At 36.9% G+C, this 19,916-nt stretch overlaps 1 protein-coding gene across 4 annotated transcripts in view; it reads right to left on the reverse strand.

Annotated features, from left to right (window-relative positions):
• Positions 1–3,072: 3,072 nt before the first annotated feature.
• Positions 3,073–19,916, reverse strand: part of RAB40C (RAB40C, member RAS oncogene family) — an 81,618-nt gene continuing 64,774 nt past the window's right edge. For all 4 annotated transcript variants that reach the window (XM_074279795.1, XM_074279793.1, XM_074279796.1 and 1 more), the window contains exons 5-7: positions 9,361–9,438; positions 8,763–8,985; positions 3,073–6,617 (exon numbers count right to left, since the gene is read on the reverse strand). In XM_074279795.1, the coding sequence (XP_074135896.1) occupies positions 6,337–6,617; positions 8,763–8,985; positions 9,361–9,438 (582 nt within the window). In that variant the 3' untranslated portion in view covers positions 3,073–6,336. The remainder of the gene's footprint in view (positions 6,618–8,762; positions 8,986–9,360; positions 9,439–19,916) is intronic.

The following is a 19,916-nucleotide window of genomic DNA, read 5'->3' on the forward strand; positions in this document are numbered from 1 at the left end:
AATCTCTATACCCACTGTTCCAACCCACCCCACCCCCACCCCCTTCCACCCAGCTTGGGAAAGTGCCTGAAAGTATTTTAAGAGTTCTCCCTTGCAGGTATTGTGCAAGGGCACCTCATTTATGGCCTGCTTCCTTTTCCATGCAGGGGCTGGAAAGGCATTTGAAGGAGGGTGTTACTCTGTGGTATCCTGAGTGAGGGGGCTTTCTTCTGTATTTTTCAGCAACTATTCCAGTAAAGTCAGAGAAGTGTGCTTGCAGATCACTCATAAGTCTTAACTCCCTCATTTATGGAAAAGCAAAATGCCACTCAGAGAGGTTTGAGGTTGAAAGCTAATAAGTGCCAGATCTAGGACCAGACCCTAGATCCTCTAGACTTCCATCCTCTACTGTATCATGTAAATTTTAACATGTTTCAGTTTGGGAACAATTAAAAAAAAAAAGTTTCAACAATTCTTTTGAAACTGCTTTCCCACTTACCAGGATCTGTGCTGATAACCATGTGGGTACGCAGTTGGAGAGATTCAAGTTAGAGACTTATTTCTCCAAAGCCAATCCCCTCAGATCAGAGATCCCTTTCAGGGAGAATTAATATAATGTAGAAATTTCCAAATTAAGTCTTGCCAGGTTGGATAAAGACTCTCAGAATTGAAAGAGGGCAGAGGAATTAGAGAAAATAAGAGAAAGGAACAAGAATTGATGTTAAATTATTGAAGATGTAGTAATAGAAAATGAAGCGAGAGTAAGAGAAAGAGCAGGTACTCCATGGTAAACACAAGTTATCTTGGCTTTTACAGCTAGATTAAGGATGTAAATAATTTAAGGAATGGGAACTAAAACTGTGATTTCACTGATATGTATGGGAAATTCCTGGGTGAAGAGATTCCATCCACTAAAACAGGCTGGCATTTTCCCTGGAGCATGGAGTTTTAGAATTATCAAGAGGCTGTGACTTGCCTAGAATCATTTGATGAGTGTTTGAGATAAGGCTTGAAACCAAGGCCTCCTGGCTCCAAGAACAGTTTTGTCTCAGTCAAGGCTTGTGAAGCCATGTGTGAAAATCACACTGAAAATATATTTGGTGTTAGTCATCATATACTTGTGTTTGATTCTTCGTGACCCTATCTGGGCTTCCTTGGCCGAGATACTGGTGTGGCTTGCCATTTCTTTCTCTGGTTCATTTTGTAGATGAGGAAATTGAAACTGGCAGGGTAAAAGGACTGGTCCAAGGTCTCATACACCTAGCACGAAGCTGTATTTGAACCCAGGAAGATGAATATTCCTAATGCCAGGCCTAGCACTCTATCCATTGCACCACCTTCCTATCCTAAGCTAAACCCATTTCAAAATTCCCCCCCAAATCCCCCATCATAAGCCAAGTCTGGTGTCAAAAGGAAGAACAGCATGGGAGTCTGAATAATCTGCACATCCCCCATAAAGTTCAGGACTGGCTGTTTTCTTGACATGGGATATGAGAGGGAAGTCAAGGTCTCCCCAATTCAGACAGCTTTTCAAGGAGGTGCAGTCTTAAAAGCTATAGCAATCATGTACATATATGAGAAGGACTAAAGATTTGTATCTCACTTATTCATGAAAACCCGTTTCAGGGTTTGGAATCTCTTCTGTATTTATGCTGGTATAAGCAATAATGCTGGGGCTGTGCTTTTTTTTTCCCTTTCTGGGAGGGATATAATTCCTACTGACACTGGGATGTTGGCGGAAATTTACTCTGATCTCAAGTGTATTACATCTCACCGAATGCCTGGAGGTAAGTATCACTCTCATGGGAGATAAAAAAAATCCAAGCACGTGATTCCCCCAAGATCTCACATGATGTCAACAGGACGGCCAACTGCACAAGTGAGGGATCCTGACCTCTGGGTCCGTTGCTCTCAAAGTGCAGACCACCCTGGTTAGTTCTGGCAACCTGGTAAACGGGAAACTATGATAACCTTGTGATGTAGCTTGGACTCACTCAATCATTTTACAGCTGCACATGAGTCATGGAAAACATTTTATTCCCAAACTCATCTGCTTCAGTTAGCCCCGTTTCTGCATCTCACCCCTTGCCCTCCCTGCTAACCCCTACGTGTTCTCCCTTACCATCGACAGGGCAGGAAAACAGGATCTTTCTTCCTGGGGCTCCTCAAGCACCTGCATTCACACCAGCCTTTGTTTAGATGGCTCATAGTGATCAGAGATCACAGGGCATTTTCAGAACTACCCCAGGCATCAGCCACTCTGTCCTAGCAGAATGTTTATTTACTCTTTCTTGATCAAATTTCTACCCTTTTTATCTCCCCACTCTGCAGCTGCTATCGGATTTCCGGCACACACATGCATCACTGTTTTCCCCCGACCCAGGAGGGTATGGGAAGAAAAGAATAATTAGAAAAAGGCTTACTATACTACCCTAGAGGAAGAGAAATGCTGGCCTTAGACTAGACAGGCTGGTAGAGCGAAAAGTCCATTCAAGTCCCGTCTGGGCCAGACTACACAATGGGTTCTAGCTAGAGTGACCTGTCCTTTTCTTCCACACTTAATACCTTCCTTCCAAACAAGCATTTGCATGACTTCTTCAGCTCTGAGCACAGTGAATCACAAAAACTGGCTAGAGTCCTTGTGGAAGGATTAAAATCTACCCACCTGACCTCCCAGCTGAAGACCAAGTTCTAACTGTGGATTTGGGAAAATTTCAGCCCCACAATAAGCCACCAGAGGACTGGAGTAAAATAAATGTGAGTTGAATGCTGCAGGGTAAGTGAGGTGTCAGGATGGCACATTCAGTGATAGGAGACCCAAGAGAGGCCAGGGAGGTAGAGTCTGCATTTGCCAACAAAGCCCTTGGGGTCAATTAAGTGGCCACAAACCAGCTCTGACTCTGTAGCTCTGATTGTGAGACTCAGACGACCACCCAGAGAGAGGAATTAAGAGATGGGGGCCCCCACAACTGAGACTCACTGGGAAGTCCAAGTATTTTCACTCTCACTATCTTCAGTATGGAGTCGAAAGACCTCAGAGCTACCTAGAGAAAAAGAATCACATAACTCAAAGTAATTTCTGCAAGCTTCTTGGTTGTTTAAAAACAAGGAGACTTTAATTTATATAAAACAAAACATGTATATCACAGTTGAATTACATTTACTGTACAAAGAAATAAAGTCAAATAGAACACAGGAATGGTACAAGTGTCAAAACAGCAGCTAAGAATAGTGTTGATATCATAAATGACAAAACCATTCCTCAATCCCTTTCTCCTCACGCCACCCCACTCCCAATCCCTAGGTCAATTTGATTTTGTTTCAGATTTTCAAAGAAAATAGATTCCATTTTGTTTAGAAATCTGCAGGATCTTCCAGGTTTGACTTGTAGCATAGAAAGGCTAGGAGAGCGTCAGAAATGAGAGAAAAGAGGTCATAATGATCCTTAACCATCATCTCATTTCCCTCTGCTGCTCTAAAGGCAAGAAACCCAAAACCTGTCCTCACATAGAAAATTGCAATCAGTTAGTGGATGGGTATTCCCCAAAATCACAGGATGATAAGGACTCAGAATTCCCCAAGAGGCAGTGAGAGAATGTTCCAGAAAAGGCTCCCCAAATCCAAGAACAATCAACTCCCATGACTATCCCAACAGCCCATGCTTCCCTCAATATTCCCTCAATGATGATTGTCTTCTGCTCCACTGAATTTGAGTGAGTTGATGGCTAGGGGGTTTTTAAATATTGATAGCCTTTATTTCCTAGGAAGGCTTAGTAGGAAGCCATTTGCCCATAAAGGCTAGGCCTATTTATTCTGTCCACAAATTCCATGGGTTCTAAAAAGCAATGGGACTTGATTTGGGAAATTCATGTTTGCGATTTGTTATGGAGTCTTTGGAGAAAGGTAAAGGAGATGAAGATACAACTAGTACACTGAAGGAGGTTCCTGGCCAGCTACCACCAGCTCTCTGTGGTTGCTGAGGGCAGTCTATGCTCTTGGAAAGGTAGGAGCAGCTGTGTGTGGCCACACCAACACTGAGTTGGGAAGTTGAGACAGGAAGAGGTAGAAAACAGCACCGATGTGACTCAAGCCCAACACCCCCCCCAGGCACAGATGTAGATGAGACAGAACTCAGTGGGAAAGGCATAAGAAGAGCAGTGGGAGGAGTACAAGAATCAATCACAAGCTGAGGGCAGTGAGTGTCAAAACACAATAGGATGGGTTTGGTTTGTTGTTTTTGTAGTCACCAGTCTTTTGGAGACTGGGACATGCAATTAGTTCTTAGAAGGCATCTTCAGTGGTCCTCATGTACCAAACAAAAGAAGCTATTTCTATGATGATGCAATATTTATCTCCCAAATTCACCTCAGAGAATCTAAAGAGTTGATGACAGATCTTTTAAGTGTTGAAAATGGGTGCTCTTTGTTCACAGTCCACCAGATTACAAAGAAAACAAATTTAACTTGCCAGTAAACCAGCACCCAGAGCTTAGTATACACTTGAGTACTACTACACTATTCGCTGATTTAGGACAGTTTCAGATAGTTGTTAAGCTTATTCTATTGTTTCTGATCGGCAGCAGAGAAAAGCAAGTTTTTTTTAGGGAAAAGGAGTGATAAAACTATTACATTAGTATGCTGAAGCTATTGAAAAAAACTGAGTCAATTTATGCATAATTTACAAAGAATGTGTGGCAAGCACATTTACAGTCACAAAAGATGGACAGTGTCTACGTCTCTATGTCAGTTGGAGTCCAAGAATCCAGAATCATGGATTCACTATTCTCCTAGGCTTCCCTTAATCAAGTATTTAACAACTTGTGAATAGCTTAGGACTTTTCATTCTGGCACAAATTTCATCTATCAAGCAACAAATATGAAGACAACATTACATTTAAAGAGGGAATGATTTCCATGGCCAGTTTGGAAGCAGCACATTTCTGTAGCAAAAACAAAAACAAAAACAAAAACAAAAACAAAAACGCCAACACATTAAGTCATGGGAGCATATAAGGAAAAGTGTGAAAGGTACATTGGAGTAACCCCCCAGATTTTTTCTCACTGTGAAACCTTTCAATTTGGAGGGCTGCTGAAGCCCTTACGCTTTCAAAAGCAGGGAGTGACACATGATGGATGAAAACTGAGAGGACAGAGTAGAGTCAATGGGATAGGGAAAACTGTAAACAGATGAGATCCAAAATGATTCCAGGATTGAGCCCTGTGCTTCTCTAAGTGCACATCTTCCAGAAAGGACAACTTCAAGTGACTGTGCTTTTATTCGCTTGCCATGCTTGCATTACCCAATACTGTACAACAGAGGTGAGGAGACCCACAGGAACAAGTCAGTCCAGATGTGTTCAGCATAGTTACCAAAAAAGCAAGCAAAGGATGTGCAAAGCAAAGAAAACTCCCAGTCAGCATTCCCCCCCTCTTCCTATTGGCGTCTTCATCTAATCCACAACATTCTTCCTGTTTTCCCATAGGGGTGAAGTGTATTCAAAGAAATAACATTTCAAGCTTTAACAGTAAATTCCTTATTATCTTTGTGGAAAGAGTACTCGAACATCAAAAATACTTGCCACTGCAAAACACCTGTATCAGTTCATAGCTTTCCTTAAAGTGTTTTTATTTCCCCTTAGCAGATGCACTAGTAATGAGTGCAATGCTTTATCACATGGCTGCATAAAGGTTTCCCTGACTGCTTTTTAAAAATTTACCCAAAAAAGTGAGATATTATATATACTTCTATATAAATAAGTGAAAAAGGCAGGCAAAGCTTCCTTTAAAATCCTTAACAGCCAGCTCCCCAAGAGCTTTTTTGTTTGTTTGTTTTTGGCAACAGCAGTATGATCCACTGCAAAATTGCCATACCCCCAAACCCTTTCAGTCTTTTTTTTTTTTTTTTTTTTTTTAAAATCAAGGACCTCTATAGCACCGGCAATTCATTTATGAGTTTATGGGTTCATGCGGCAGCACAGGTTCCCCTCACCACACCTTTTACCTCTTTAGTCTCCACTATTCCATTCCTTTTGAGACTAGCTAAATTATTTTCCCTCTCAGCAATCGTATGTTTTTTCCAACCTCTCTTTATCTAAGTGAAGAGAAAATCCCAAAGCTTTCTGGGTAGGGTGTAGGGTCCAAGACTTCCCTGCCAATGACATGAGATTCAGCCAACCCAAGACTCCAAGCACACCATCAGGAACATTCCCTAAGTGAAATACCCTGGTAAGAGATTAACCAAGGAATAACAGTGGGATCCATTTTTTTCTTTTTTCTTTTAAGAGAGTTGAATGTGCAAACATTTGTACATGGGTGGGTGGGTGTGGGTGTCTTTATGCTCACTGAGTTCTTCATTTTGCTAAGAGATCTTGCAGTTGCTGCGTGAGCAGTTCTGTGGGGGGCTCTGTGGAGGACGGATGGATTTAGACCTCTTCAGGCTATTGCCTTTGCTGCTGCTCCCACCCCCGCTGCTCGCTAGGGAATATGAGCGTCCATGCATCATCACTGCATTCATCCCGTTGGCCATGGAGAAGGATTTCAGGTGACTTTTGATGGTGACAGGCAGCGGAAGCTTGTCAATAAGATGGACTGGGGTACAGGACACAATTGCACGACAACAGAGGTCTTGTAAACTGAACACTGGGGAAAAGCCAAAACAGAAAAGAAAGAAAATGAATGATTAAAATTATCAAAGGGAAAGAATTTTTGGATAGTAGAAATGAAGCTAAAAAAACATTTAAAGAGATTAAAACTGGCTTACTTAGGAGCAGTGATAATGTGAAAGCAACAAAGAGCAGAACCAGAATGGATACAAAAACCCACTATCATATATTTGGAGGTAGCTGATGCATTAAAAGAGTTCCATTAATCCATCCATTTTTACAGATGAGGAAAATGGGGCCCAAGTTCATAAATCAACTTGTTTAGTAAATTTCTAAGTTCTTACAATTCTAGAAAGTTTTAATGTTATCACCTAGTGGTAGAGCTAGGAGTTAAGTTCTGGCCCTCTGGCATTAAATCTCGATCTCTAATTCCAGTCTTTTTTCTTTTCTTTTAGTTAGTACTTGAAGCAAAGTCTTCTGAATCTCAGACCAGTATGCTTTATGCTACTCTATGCTGCCAAAAGAATATCCTTTCAGCTCCCTTTCCTTTTAAGGAAAGTGTTTATTTATAAAAAGCAACAGGACAGCTTCAATTGTCCACTTGATGGCACCCCTCTCCTCTAGGTTTGTCCAACAACAGAAGGGACTAATGAAAATTATTCTAGGTTCTGAAAAGAGCTGAGAATAACACTAAAACATTGCTTTGCTGAAACAAAGGCTTTTTTTATGGACCTGCAGTGTTTTCTTTAAAATATTAGCTTTCAAAAAAAAAAAAAAATTTAGCTTTCAGTCTTATTATTTGGGAACTAATAACTAAATATCTATAAAGATTATATAGATCTGAGCCACAAGAGGTCATAGGATTTCTTTTCTAGGCTTACTAGAAAAATATTAACCAAGTATTTTTTCTTTAATAAGAAATAATTTGTGATAACTCTCGATTCTAAATAAATCAAGTATTATTTATAGGACACCTATGTGCTGCCACCCAGAGGACAATGGGAATACCTACTGATGTCAAGCAAAAAATACTTTAAATTAGATTTTGGTTTTTGCAGCCTTCTTACAATTTAGGACGCTTTTAAAGTAGATTGAAAATGCCAATCATCACAGATAGTCCTTGTATAGTAATACATTTATGGGAAAAGATTAACAAATACAAAACAGATACTGTTTTCCCATGGGAGTAATGTTATATTTGAAGCTTATTCTTTGAAAGATTTGGCTAAATTGTCATAGGGTTTTTTCAGGCCATATGGAACTTTAGCTTACCTAGTTCAACAACCTCTTTTTGAAGCTAAGGAAACTTAAGTCTAGAGAGCTAAATTTTCTCAAAGCCACATTCATTACACTTCTGAGATGTTTAAAAATATCACAAAAGTAAATGTGTAATTATAAATTTTGTATAATTTTAGATAGCAAAATACATAAATGTACTGTACAAACAGATTAGACTCAGGATGTCAATGTACTATACAGATGCCACAACTCTATTAAAAATAAGACCTAAAAAGGTGCACATTATAAATAAACATCAATCGCACTATTTTGCTTTCTTAAAAACTAGAATGAGTTGGGGAACTCCCTTAACACAAAGTATGAATAGTAGACTCCATATGCCTCAAAAAAGGGATTTTAATTGATAGCCTTTTTTTTTTTCCTTAACAACTTTCCTTGTTGCATATAGAAATATTTGAAATTAGAGCACAGACTTTAGAAGTGTAAAGTTAAGATCATTCCCCCTCCCCCCAAGGCAATTAGGGTTAAGTGACTTGCCCAGGGTCACACAGCTAGGAAGTATTAAGTGTCTGAGATCACATTTGAACTCAGGTCCTCCCAATTTCAGGGCTGATGCTCTAAACACTGCACCTCCTAGCTGCCCCCATGTTAAGATCATTCTTAAAGCAACCTTTCTTGACATTCCTACTACCTATAAGAAGTTTAATAAAGGGACAAAAATGAAGAGACAGGATGAGAAGTATAGTTGGTAATAGATAGCACTGAATAAGGCAATTTCTACAAAGCAAAGCCACTGCTCCCTATTAAAGAATGGGACAACCTGTCAACTAGAAGTTGCTATAGCTAAGTTGCCCCTTCTGATACTTAAGGAAAGGACCCCCCCTTTCCCCATTTTCAACTCTTATTAATACGATTAAATTAAAGTTCTCAAAGCTTTCCTTACCTCTGTTGGGCCTCCAGATTTTCTCCATGCCATGTCGCATGAGAACAATCCTGGACAGTTCTGTGAAGGACTCAATCACATTGAAGTTGCACAGTGGGCTGACCTCAAAGAATGTCATGCAATTCTTCTCAGCATAGGAGCGGGCTTGCTCAGTTGGTACCTGCCGCTTGAAGGCCAGGTGGAGCCTATTTCCCACTAAAATTCGGGGAACACCAGGAGCATGCTGTAAGAAGAAAACAATTCAGGTCTGTGTCAGATAAAGGAACAACTTGGCAGTGAGGCATAAAAAAGGAGAAGTGATAGCTACTAATACAAAGCATGGATATTTTTCTGCCATTTTAATTCTAACAGAAATTGATTTTTTTTCTCCTTTGGTTCTCTGGGTTAGATGGGTTGTAAGAGAAAATAACATCTTAACAGGATATCTATGCCAGATAGCTCCTATCACTGTTCTATGATTCATTTAGATTTTGGTTACTGGAGGCCTTTCTCAAGGGTGGTAGTGATAGTAGTAGCATCTTCCTAAACTGATTATTTTAGAAAATAGTCTTTTCTTCCTGATATGTTTCAATATCCAAAAACCACACATACTACTTACCTCATCGATTTCTTTTATCCATCGGTCTATGCCATCAAAGGACCAGCGGTTTGTGATATCATACACTAGAAGAATTCCCTAAAATGGGTGTGGGGGTGAGGTGGGAAGGGGAAGGGAGAGAGAAAGAAAAAAATTTATAAATTCCTGCTTTAATCAGGGTCAATACATAAAGATCCTTGATAATTTACTGATAGCATGAGAAAGACTTTCCTATGATCCTTGTAACAAAAGAAAAGGCTAAAAAATAATCAACTCTCAATGTGCAATATAGTAAAAAATAAGATTGTTCATTTGATTACATGTTATATCTTCCTTGAGGGAAGGGACCATTGTCTGCCTTCTCAGTGCTGTGCCCATAATAGGTACTTAATAAAAATTTGTTCACTTGAATTGATATCCATGAAAAACTACAAACCCAAGCAAGGGAGGTAGTAATATTATGCTCATTTTGCAGACCAAAAAAAAAAAAAAAAAAAAAAAAAGACAAGATTTTCCTGAGGTCACAAAGCCAGTAAGTGGAGATTCTGGAATTAGCCAGTTCCAGTGATTTTTTCTCTATATTATTTTGTCTTTTCTTTATCTGAACAGAGGTGGGTAAATTATCTGTGACTGTAACTTATCCACAACAACATTGCTCTATATTGATATATATAGACTATAAGCTTCTAGAAGATAGGGGTTATTTAATTTTTTACTCTACCTTCAGTACCTAGCATACAGAGAGCACTTTCTTTGCAGGGGGAAGGGAACTATAGATGAGGAATATTGCATGTACTGACAGACTTAACCTGATATGTTGGCTTTGCTGAAGTCTTTTTTTTTTTTTTTTCATTTGTAGAGAAATGAAGAATTTTAAATTCAGAAATATATCAATAAAAAATTTAACCTACAGTCTAATTTTATGAATTGCTTGGGAAGTTACATAAAATTACAAAAATCTTTAAGTTTATTTACCAGAAATATCAAAAAGGTACTTTCTATAGTCTATATGAAATTCTGTTAACTTAAGTATTAATTATAACAAAACAAATTCAGGAAATAAAATTTACTGCTTAATACACCAAGAGATCAGACTTAGACTGGGCTGATCTTTTCCAACTTCTTAGATTAAAATTTTTGATACATATGATAATTGGTTTATCAATAATCAAGCATTTAACACATACACACATACACACACAACCATAATAATTAGGAAAGGAGACTTATTATAATATGAACATAATGGAATATTATTGTTCTATAATAACAATTTGAAATCAGTAGTGTCTCCACATGGATGCCATGAGGCGGATTATCAGGAAGGAGTGTATTCCAGGAATATAGAAGCAGCTTGTTTGTAGTAAGATACTGTTGGATCTGGAGTCAGTAGGATCTGATATCAGATATGTCCTCAGACGCTTATTAGCTGTATGACAACCTTTATTTGGCTCTGTTTTCTCATGTATAAAATGTAAAAATGTAGAAAATCTGTAATAATAGCATTTACTTTACTTTGCTAAGTATCACAAAAAGATAACTAAGCAGCATTGAGGTTCTTTTCTTTTTTTCTTTTTGGTGGCAACTGAGATTAAGTAACTTGCCAAAGTCATACAGCTAGTATCTAGTCCTAACTCCATGGCTAATGGACCCACTGTATTACCTAGTTACTCCAGCAGTGAGTCCTAAATGAGAATGGATTATATAAATATTTTTGTATGTCCTCATGACCTTTTTTTTTGAGGTAGATTATGAAAGGCTTCTTTTTTTTAAAATTAATTTTATAATTATAAATTTTTTGACAGTATATATGCATGAGTAATTTTTTTTTAAATAACATTATCCCTTGTATTCATTTTTCCAAAATTTCCCCTCCTTTCCTCTACTCCCCTCCCCTAGATGACAGGCAATCCCATACATTTTGCATGTGTTACAGTATAACTAGATACAATATATGAGTGTCTTTTTTTTTTTTTTTTAAAGCAATTCTAAGATGGGGAATTTAGATAGACAGGAAGAAAAAGCTAACAAGGGGATAAACCAGTACTGGGATTTCATGGACAGCATGGCAGAATGTCAAGAGATTCTATTGTGCTGGTGAAGGCAAAGTTTAAATAGTTTATAATAGGGTCTAGGCTAGATAGGTAGAAAAGGACTGACAGGGTAAGGGCATTAGGAAAATGTATAGGGTCTAAAGTTTAGATGAAGATAAAGAATAAGTACATTGGCTATGAGGAAATGGTAGACTTGGAAAGCAAGGTTTTATGCAGAAAGTAGAAATCTAACGTTAGTAGTTTATTCAGAAATTTTGGTTTTTAAGATACCTTTCTAGTTCTAAATCCTTTAAGTTAGAGAATTCTGAGTGATGATACGGGATGGGTGTAGATATGAAGATCAGAGGAACTAAAAGCATCAAAGAATTTCAGTGTCAAAGTGTTCAGCCACTGATTTAGCTATAATTACCTCTTTTTCAGAAGTTAAAAAAAAAAAATTCCTAAGTCATATGTCAAACCAGTAAATGGTACCATCAGAAGAGAATTTTTCTAATTCCTGGTTGTAAAATATACTAAGACCATGATTTCACTGTTTGACATAAACCATAGTACGCTGAATCATTTAAAATTGCAATGTTTAATCTAACAATGTTAGTTCAACTTCTTCATTTTTACAAATGAAGAAACGGAAGCTTAGAAGGGGAATCACTGCTAAAGATTCATGCAAGTTATTGGAAGATTGGCTGTCTTAAGTCTTATAATATGAACCTAATGGAATATTGTTGTTCTATAATAACAATCTGATTTCAGAAAAGCCTGGAAAGACTAACATGAACTGATGCTAAGTGAATCAGAACCAAGAGAACACTATACAGCAATAAGATTATGTGATGATCAACTGTGATGGACTTGGCTCTTTTCTTAAAAAAAAAAAAAAAATAATAAATAAATAAAATAAAAAAATTAATATATTTTATTATTTATGTTTTTAAAAATAAAGCCTTATTTTCAAAATATATGTCTAGCTAGTTTCAACATTCACTGTTGCAAAACTTTACATTCCAAATTCTTTTTTCTTCCTCTCTTCCCTTCTCCCCTCCTCTAAATAGCAAGCAATCCAATATATGTTAAACATGTGCAAATTCTTCTACATATTTCCACAATTATTATGTTACACAAGAAAAATTAGATCAAAAAGGAAAAAATGAAAAAACAAAATGCAAGCAAACAATAACAACAACAAAAAAATGACAATACTATGTTATGAACCATATATGTCCATTAGTACTAGCTTAAATCACCTCACTATTGAAAAGAGCCACGTCCATCAGAATTGACCATCATATAATCTTGCTGTTGCTGTATACAATGTTCTCTTAGTATTACTTATTTTACTTAGCATCAGTTAATGTAAGTCTCTCCAGCCTTTTTTGAAATCATTCTGATCATTTCATATAGACTAATACTCCATAATTTGATGTACCACAACTTATTCAGGCATTCTCCAACTTTCTAGTTTCTTGCCACTACAGAAAGGGCTGCCACAAACATTTCTGTACATGTGGGTCCCTTTCCCTCCTTTAAGATCTCCTTGACATATAAGTCCAGTAGAAACACTGTTGGATCAAAGGGTATGTACAGTTTGATAGCCCTTTAGGCATACCTCTACATTACTCTCTAGAATGGCTAGATAATTTCACAACTCTACCAACAAGGGATGTGTCCTAGCACATCCCTTCCAACATTCAACATTATCTTTTCCTGTTATCTTAGTCAATCTGAGAAGTGTGTAGTAATACCTCAGAGTTGTCTTAATTTACATTTCTCTAATCAATAGTGATTTAGAGTATTTTTTTCATATGATTAGAAATGGTTTTAATTTCTTCATCTGAAAATTGGACTCGGCTCTGTTCAACAATGAGATGATTCAAGGTAATTCCAATAGAGTTGTGATGAAAAAAGTCATCTGTATAAAATAAAGTGGACTGAATCAAAGCATGATACTGTCACCTTTTGTTGTTGTTTGTTTGCTTGGTTTTTTTCTCTCATTTTTTTCCTTCCTTTTTGATCTCTCTCTTTTTTGGGGGGGCATAGCATGAGGAATATGTAAAAGAACTACATGCATTTAAGACTGGATTGCTTGCTGTCTAGAGGAGGGGGGAAGGGAGGAGAGAGGGAAAAAATTGGGAACATAAGATTTTGCAAAGGTGAATGTTGAAAACTATCTTTGCATATATTTGAAAAAATAAACTATTATACAAAAAGAATTCATTTCTATATGAAAAGTAGTCAAGATGGATACTCCTTGGAGACAGAGAACACATCTAGTACTTCTTCGTATCCTCAATTCCTAGAACAAATACGTTGAACATCATAGTTGACATGTTTCATGATGATGAAGATGATGATGACATATTTATGGAATGAAACTCTGTTTTTAAGTTTTGGTCAGCTTAGGCACACAGGTAAGGTACTCTTACTTGCTTTAATGCCAGTTCCAAAATGGGTTAGCAGAGTCACTCTGCAAGCCAGCTCCAAGTTCTTGGTAGCTTCATCCACACACTAAACTCTGCCCCCAGGGGCACTCTGGGGATATTTATGCAGAGGTGTTCCTGGGTGTTCAAACTAGAAACTTAGAGGATGGGATGTCAGTCACTTCAGGAGCATTTTACTGTGAAACCTTCCAGTAGTTCAGTGGATTAAGATTTGCTACAGGGACTTTTCTGTTATATCCCTCAGAGACCAATTATTCTGAATTTCAGAACTTTGGGATATTTCTAGTTTACCATGGTATCATGTTCACTTCTCTTTTTCCTATGCCCCAAATATCTGAAAATTTACACTGTGTCTCAGGAATAATTTTTTGTGAAACCAGCAGTGCTGCTAACTAGAAAGAGTCATCTATAGTTGGTGAAAACAGATGAACAAGTTCTTTATTATACACAGTTCAAAAGTAGAAAAATGGGTATACTTTACAATTTTCTCCCATCTCAATAATTCTACTTTGAAAGCAGAATTCAAGAAACAGAAATCATAGTAAAAATTCATGCTATTTTCTCCACAACTCCATTCAACTCACATATATAAGTTTCAAAATTGTCATCTACTTAACTTCTCTATTAAAAAGGAGGGCAAAGTAGAAAGTATGACTCAATATAATGGTTTTCAAAGATGACTTTTTTCTTTTTTGGAAAAGATAATCTTATACTCCTTTTTACTAAAGTATCCTGCAAATACTGGGAAATTCATGTGTATTTCCTGAGATCCTGCTAAAAATAAGAGAATGCAGTCACAAATCTACCACACCACTTTAGATTCTTTTTTTCTAGGTGCCAGTACCAAATTATTAACTCATTATAGACTAACTACATGTATAGGTCACTTCTTAGAAGAAATCTATTCAAAACCAGCTGGCTATAGAAACATTATTGCCTAGGTTGGGGTGTGGAAACCCTTGTGGCCTAAAAATTGAAGATACTGAAAAAAAAGAACAACAATTGGGTTAGTTAGCTCTTTTAAGCACCTCACCTATATTCCAGATGCATTCTAAAATCATCTCTAAGTCTCTAATGTCCTACTTCTTAACCATAGCACTCTATCTACTTTTCCCTCCCTTCAGCAATCTTTTAGATAAACATAAGATTAGACACCAGGAGACAGACTTTGCCACAATAATTTGGCCATCTTTCAATAATGCTATTCCCCACCTTAATTCCCAAAGCCAGGCATAAATGATAACAAGCCCTAAGATTCCTACTGCTATTGAGGTTTTAAGCAAAAATATTTATAAAAATCACGAAGAAAAAGTGATGGAAAGTGATGGTTAAAATACATGAATACAAATCAGAATGATACACTGTGGGATTAGAGATTTCCCAAAATAGTTAATAAACCCCCCAAAATTTTGTTGCCAGAAAAATATATTGAGTACCTTCTAAACAATAATCATTCATCTATACACTAATTCATTTATATTTTCTTTATTTTTGATAACTAATAAAAGTTTTGTTAAGAATTCTAAAACAGCACATCTAAACAGAACTACTATTGTTATTTTTTAAATTATTGATTTCTATTTTTCAAAGAACAGGCATTTATTTTTCTTCTCTTTCATTCTTCCCCTTCCTCCCTGTAACCAATATTCATGGTCAAATACTTGCACTAGACATGTCTAAAGATGCACATCTCATTCTGCATCTTTAAATTCAGAAAGAATCTCCAAATAACTCTTTTCATTTGAGCCCATAGTTGCATGAGGTAACAGAAATAGCATCAAATAACCCACCCTTAACCCCCCAAAAGACAGAAAGAGCAGTAGAACTAGGCTATGTATAAATATGCCAAAAAAGATGGTCTTAGCTAGAAGTAACTGTATAAGTAATTTTTATATATCTACTTCTCCCCCATGAACTTTTCTTTATAATAAAGGGAAATAAAATCAGTTAAAAAAAAAAAAAATGGGCACGGTGACCACAGTTGATAATGTAAAGCAAATTGCATACCCCACAGTCCCCTTCCTTATCTCTACTGAAAAGAAGATGCAGTATAAGACAACATGCTTTTGAAAATGCTTTGTCTAATTCTCAAGCTAATAAAAAGGAAAAAGAAAAATACTAAATATTTAGAAAAGTTCATGGGGGCAGCTAGGTGGCGCAGTGGATAGAGCACCAGCCCTGAATTCAGGAGGACCTGAGTTCAAATGTGATCTCAGACACTTAACACTTCCTAGCTGTGTGACCATGGGCAAGTCACTTAACCCCAGCCTCAGAAGAAAAAAAAAAAAGAAAAAAGAAAAAAAAAGAAAAGAAAAGTTCATGGATATAAAAAGTATGAAAAAATTAACTTTTTTTTTTTAATAAAAAAAGCAAATCAGGAAATAACTACTGATATTTTCTCATTTCTATAAAATCTTATAAGAATAGTCTACACATTTATTAAGGGCATTTATTGATGAAAGTATGAAAAGGAAACAGCTTACCAAGTGGTATATGTGCAATCTAGACAATTATACAATCTATATTGTAGAATTTATATTATAGGATATCTGCTATTAGAAAAATAACTTTTTCTTCAGTCACCAATCAAATAATAGAATTGAAGTTGGAAGAGATTTTGGAAGCAATCTAGTGCAAATTGTACTTAAAGAAGATCGCCCTCTATATTATACCTGACAAAGGGTCATTTGCTCGAAGATCTTTCTTCTATGAGGAACCCATTATCTTTTTTTTTTTTTTATAATTATAATAATTTTTTGACAGTACATATGCATGGGTAATTTTTTTTTTTAACAGCATTATCCCTTTCCGAATTTTCCCCTCCCTCCCCTAGATGACAGGAATCCATTATCTTGAGAAAGCTCACTCTACCTTTGATTAGATAGCTTCAACAGAAATTTTTTTCCCTTATTTAACCCTACACACACCTCTTCCACCAGATGAAGAAGAGACAATGATGGTCCAGCATCTATTCTCATCTTGTGGTGTGCAGGCTATGCTATGTCACTATTAAATCTCACTTAGACACAAAGGTTATATGTTGAATTGTGCCATCATTTTTTTAGTGGCATGTTGGTAATTTTAGAGAGTATCTGCTTGTAAGCATGTAAGCATGAATTTAAAAGATTCCCTGAAGTAGCTAAAAACAGAAGTGACTTATTTGAAAGATCTCTAAATATTTCTATCAAGTGAGGCATAAAATAAGGAGACAGCTTTCTAAAGGTCTTTACCTCTGTCATAGATGATATGCAATGCAGATTCCAAACTGAAGATTCCAAGATGCTCCTGTTTGCTGATAACACTATACAATTCTTTTTTTTTTTTTTCCCTTCTGAGGCTGGGGTTAAGTGACTTGCCCAGGGTCACACAGCTAGGAAGTGTTAAGTGTTTGAGACCAGATTTGAACTCTGGGTCCTCCTGAATTCAAGGCTGGTGCTCAATCCACTGTGCCACCTAGCTGCCCCCAACACTGTACAATACTAATGAAATCTATAATTACTCAAAGAAGTTGGTCCTAACTATCCACAAATGAAAAACAAACAAACAAACAAAAAAATAGATAAAAATGCCTCTTGCCCAGACAACGCTGTTTCATCTTAGACAACTGAAGTTGGACAATGAACTGGATCCTGAATTGAAAAGGAGGAAGAAACTGAGTTGAATTGCATTTAGAAGATTGTAGCATTTTTAAGGCTTCTCTCTGAAATAAAAATGAATCTTTTAAATTCTAATCACGGAACACCAGAGTCTCTGAAGATTTGCAGTTTCAGGTCAATCCCAAAGCAATTGAGAAGTTGCATGGTAGGCATTAATAGGCCATAGCACATTGCTATGTTATGACGGCATAAGAGAAGCAGCATAAGGATTATCCCCAGAGAAATATCTACTTGAAAAAGGTGAGCTAGTCATGAAGGGAAATAAGGCATTACTGCTGGACAGCCTGAATGTCCCAATGGTATGATACAATGTGAAGAGACTCAGGAGAAGCCTTTAGCATAATGGATAGATTCCCTGTAAGTGATTTATGGGAGAACATATACAATAATTATTCAGGATGGGAAGGTATCTTTAAGAGGGTAATCTGCACTGCTGGAGGCAGGAGACACATTGACAAGATTATGGAGGCAGTGAGATACTACCAAAATGTTTTTCTGTCCTGCCTACTCCTTTGGTTAAAGTATTAACAGTCATCTTGTACAAAACACAAGTCAAAACAAACTCCTTATCATTCATTCTCCCCAAACTCTCTCTTCTTATGAGCTTTATTTTTTTTGGTTTACTAGCCTTCTAGTAAACAAGTTCACAATCTCACTGTCATCTTCTACTCCTAATTCTAATTCACATGACATGTTTATTATGTTCACAAATTTTGTTTCTATCTTCACAGTATCTCTTGTATATAATTCCTTCTCCCCACTCTAGATGAAGCCTTCATAATCTCTTTCCTAGATCATTGAAGAATGCAACAACATTTAATCCAGTTCAGCTCGCTAAAAAGAGCTTATTTAGTACCTACTCAGCGTCAGGCATTCTGTAAGGTTCTAGGGGGTAAGAGGGAAAAGGAGGGAAAGAAAAGAAGTCCTTTCTCTTAAAGAGCTTATATTCTATGAAGAAACAAGTTTAATTATACTATTCTCTCATACAGCCCTTCAAACACTTAAAGACTATATTGTGACCCCTAAATTTTCCCTTTTCCATTCTCAGTTCCTGAAAGAATTCTTGTATAACAGACTACTATCTTCTGTTGCTTCAGATCATCCATGTCCTTTCTAAAATGTCTAGAACCAAATATAATATCCCAAGTGAGATCTGATCAAAGCAGAGTCCAACAAGATTATCAGTAGACATAGCTGAAGATATTTAAAAAGAATCGTCAGAACTTCGCAATTGATTATGAGCAAAGAGGAATGAGTACAGGATGACACCAAGATTTAGTACATGAGAGATCAGGTGAATGATATCACTCACAGAAAGAGGGGGAGTTCTTTATCTTTTTACTGTATCTTAGAACGTGCCTTTATTATTACCTTCCCAAATTATAGCAATAGCCTCCTTATTTTGGAGAATGAAATGGTATCAACTGCTCTTCCATTTTATACCACAATGCCCTAGTAAGACAAGTCAGATGGTAATTATGCATTTATTAAATGCTTATTATATGACAGGTACTGTAAGAAAGGCCAAAATATGGTCATTCTCTCAGAGCTTACATTGTACTGGGGAAGAAAACATGCAAATAACTATTTACACACAAGATATAGACAAAACTTGTATTATCAGGAAAAAAAAAAAAAAGAATAAGGAGGCTGGGACATGACTCCAACAAAAGGTGGGTTTTGAGCTGAGTTGTGAAGGAAACAAGAAAGCAGTGAGCAGGGAAAATAGAGGTGAGGAAGCAAAGCATTCCATGCAGAGGGGACAACCAAGACAAATTTATGTTATAAGGAGATAAAGTACCTTGTATGAATAACAGCAAATAGGCCAGTATCTGGATTGTAAAGTGTAAAGAGATCTCTTCTCAGTCCTCATCCTTTCCAATGTATCTGATGCATGTTATACAGCTAACCATCCTGTCACCTCCAAGATATTTTCTCCTCTCTGGGTTTTTGTGACACAATTCTGTCTTCCTTTGTCTCCTACCTGCCTTTAGTCTCTTTTGCTTGCTCATTATCTATGTCACATCCCCAAACTGTGGCTGAGTTCCCAGAGTTCTGTCCTGATCTTCTCCTTTTTCCCCCTGGATGCCTCCCAGATCTACCTATTCAACCTCAAGTTCTCTATCCAAGGAACACTCTTATATTACTAGTTGTCCATTGGATGTTTCAAAAAAGCCAGTGAGATTTTTTTTTTTCTTGAAATTTTGTTTTCAGTTAACAAAAATTTATGGTTTCATCTTCCCACCTAATCCATCCATTTAAAAAGAATAACACCGTAGTAACAAACATGTAGACCCAATCAAAAATTAATTCTTACACTGGCTAAGTTATGCATACGTGCGTGTATGAAACAATCACATTTCCATCTATTCATCTCAACTGATAACCTGAATGCATTACTTCTCTTTGAGGTTGATAACATGTTACATCAT

Source organism: Sminthopsis crassicaudata, chromosome 1, assembly GCF_048593235.1.
Source record: "Sminthopsis crassicaudata isolate SCR6 chromosome 1, ASM4859323v1, whole genome shotgun sequence".
Taxonomy (NCBI): domain Eukaryota; kingdom Metazoa; phylum Chordata; class Mammalia; order Dasyuromorphia; family Dasyuridae; genus Sminthopsis; species Sminthopsis crassicaudata.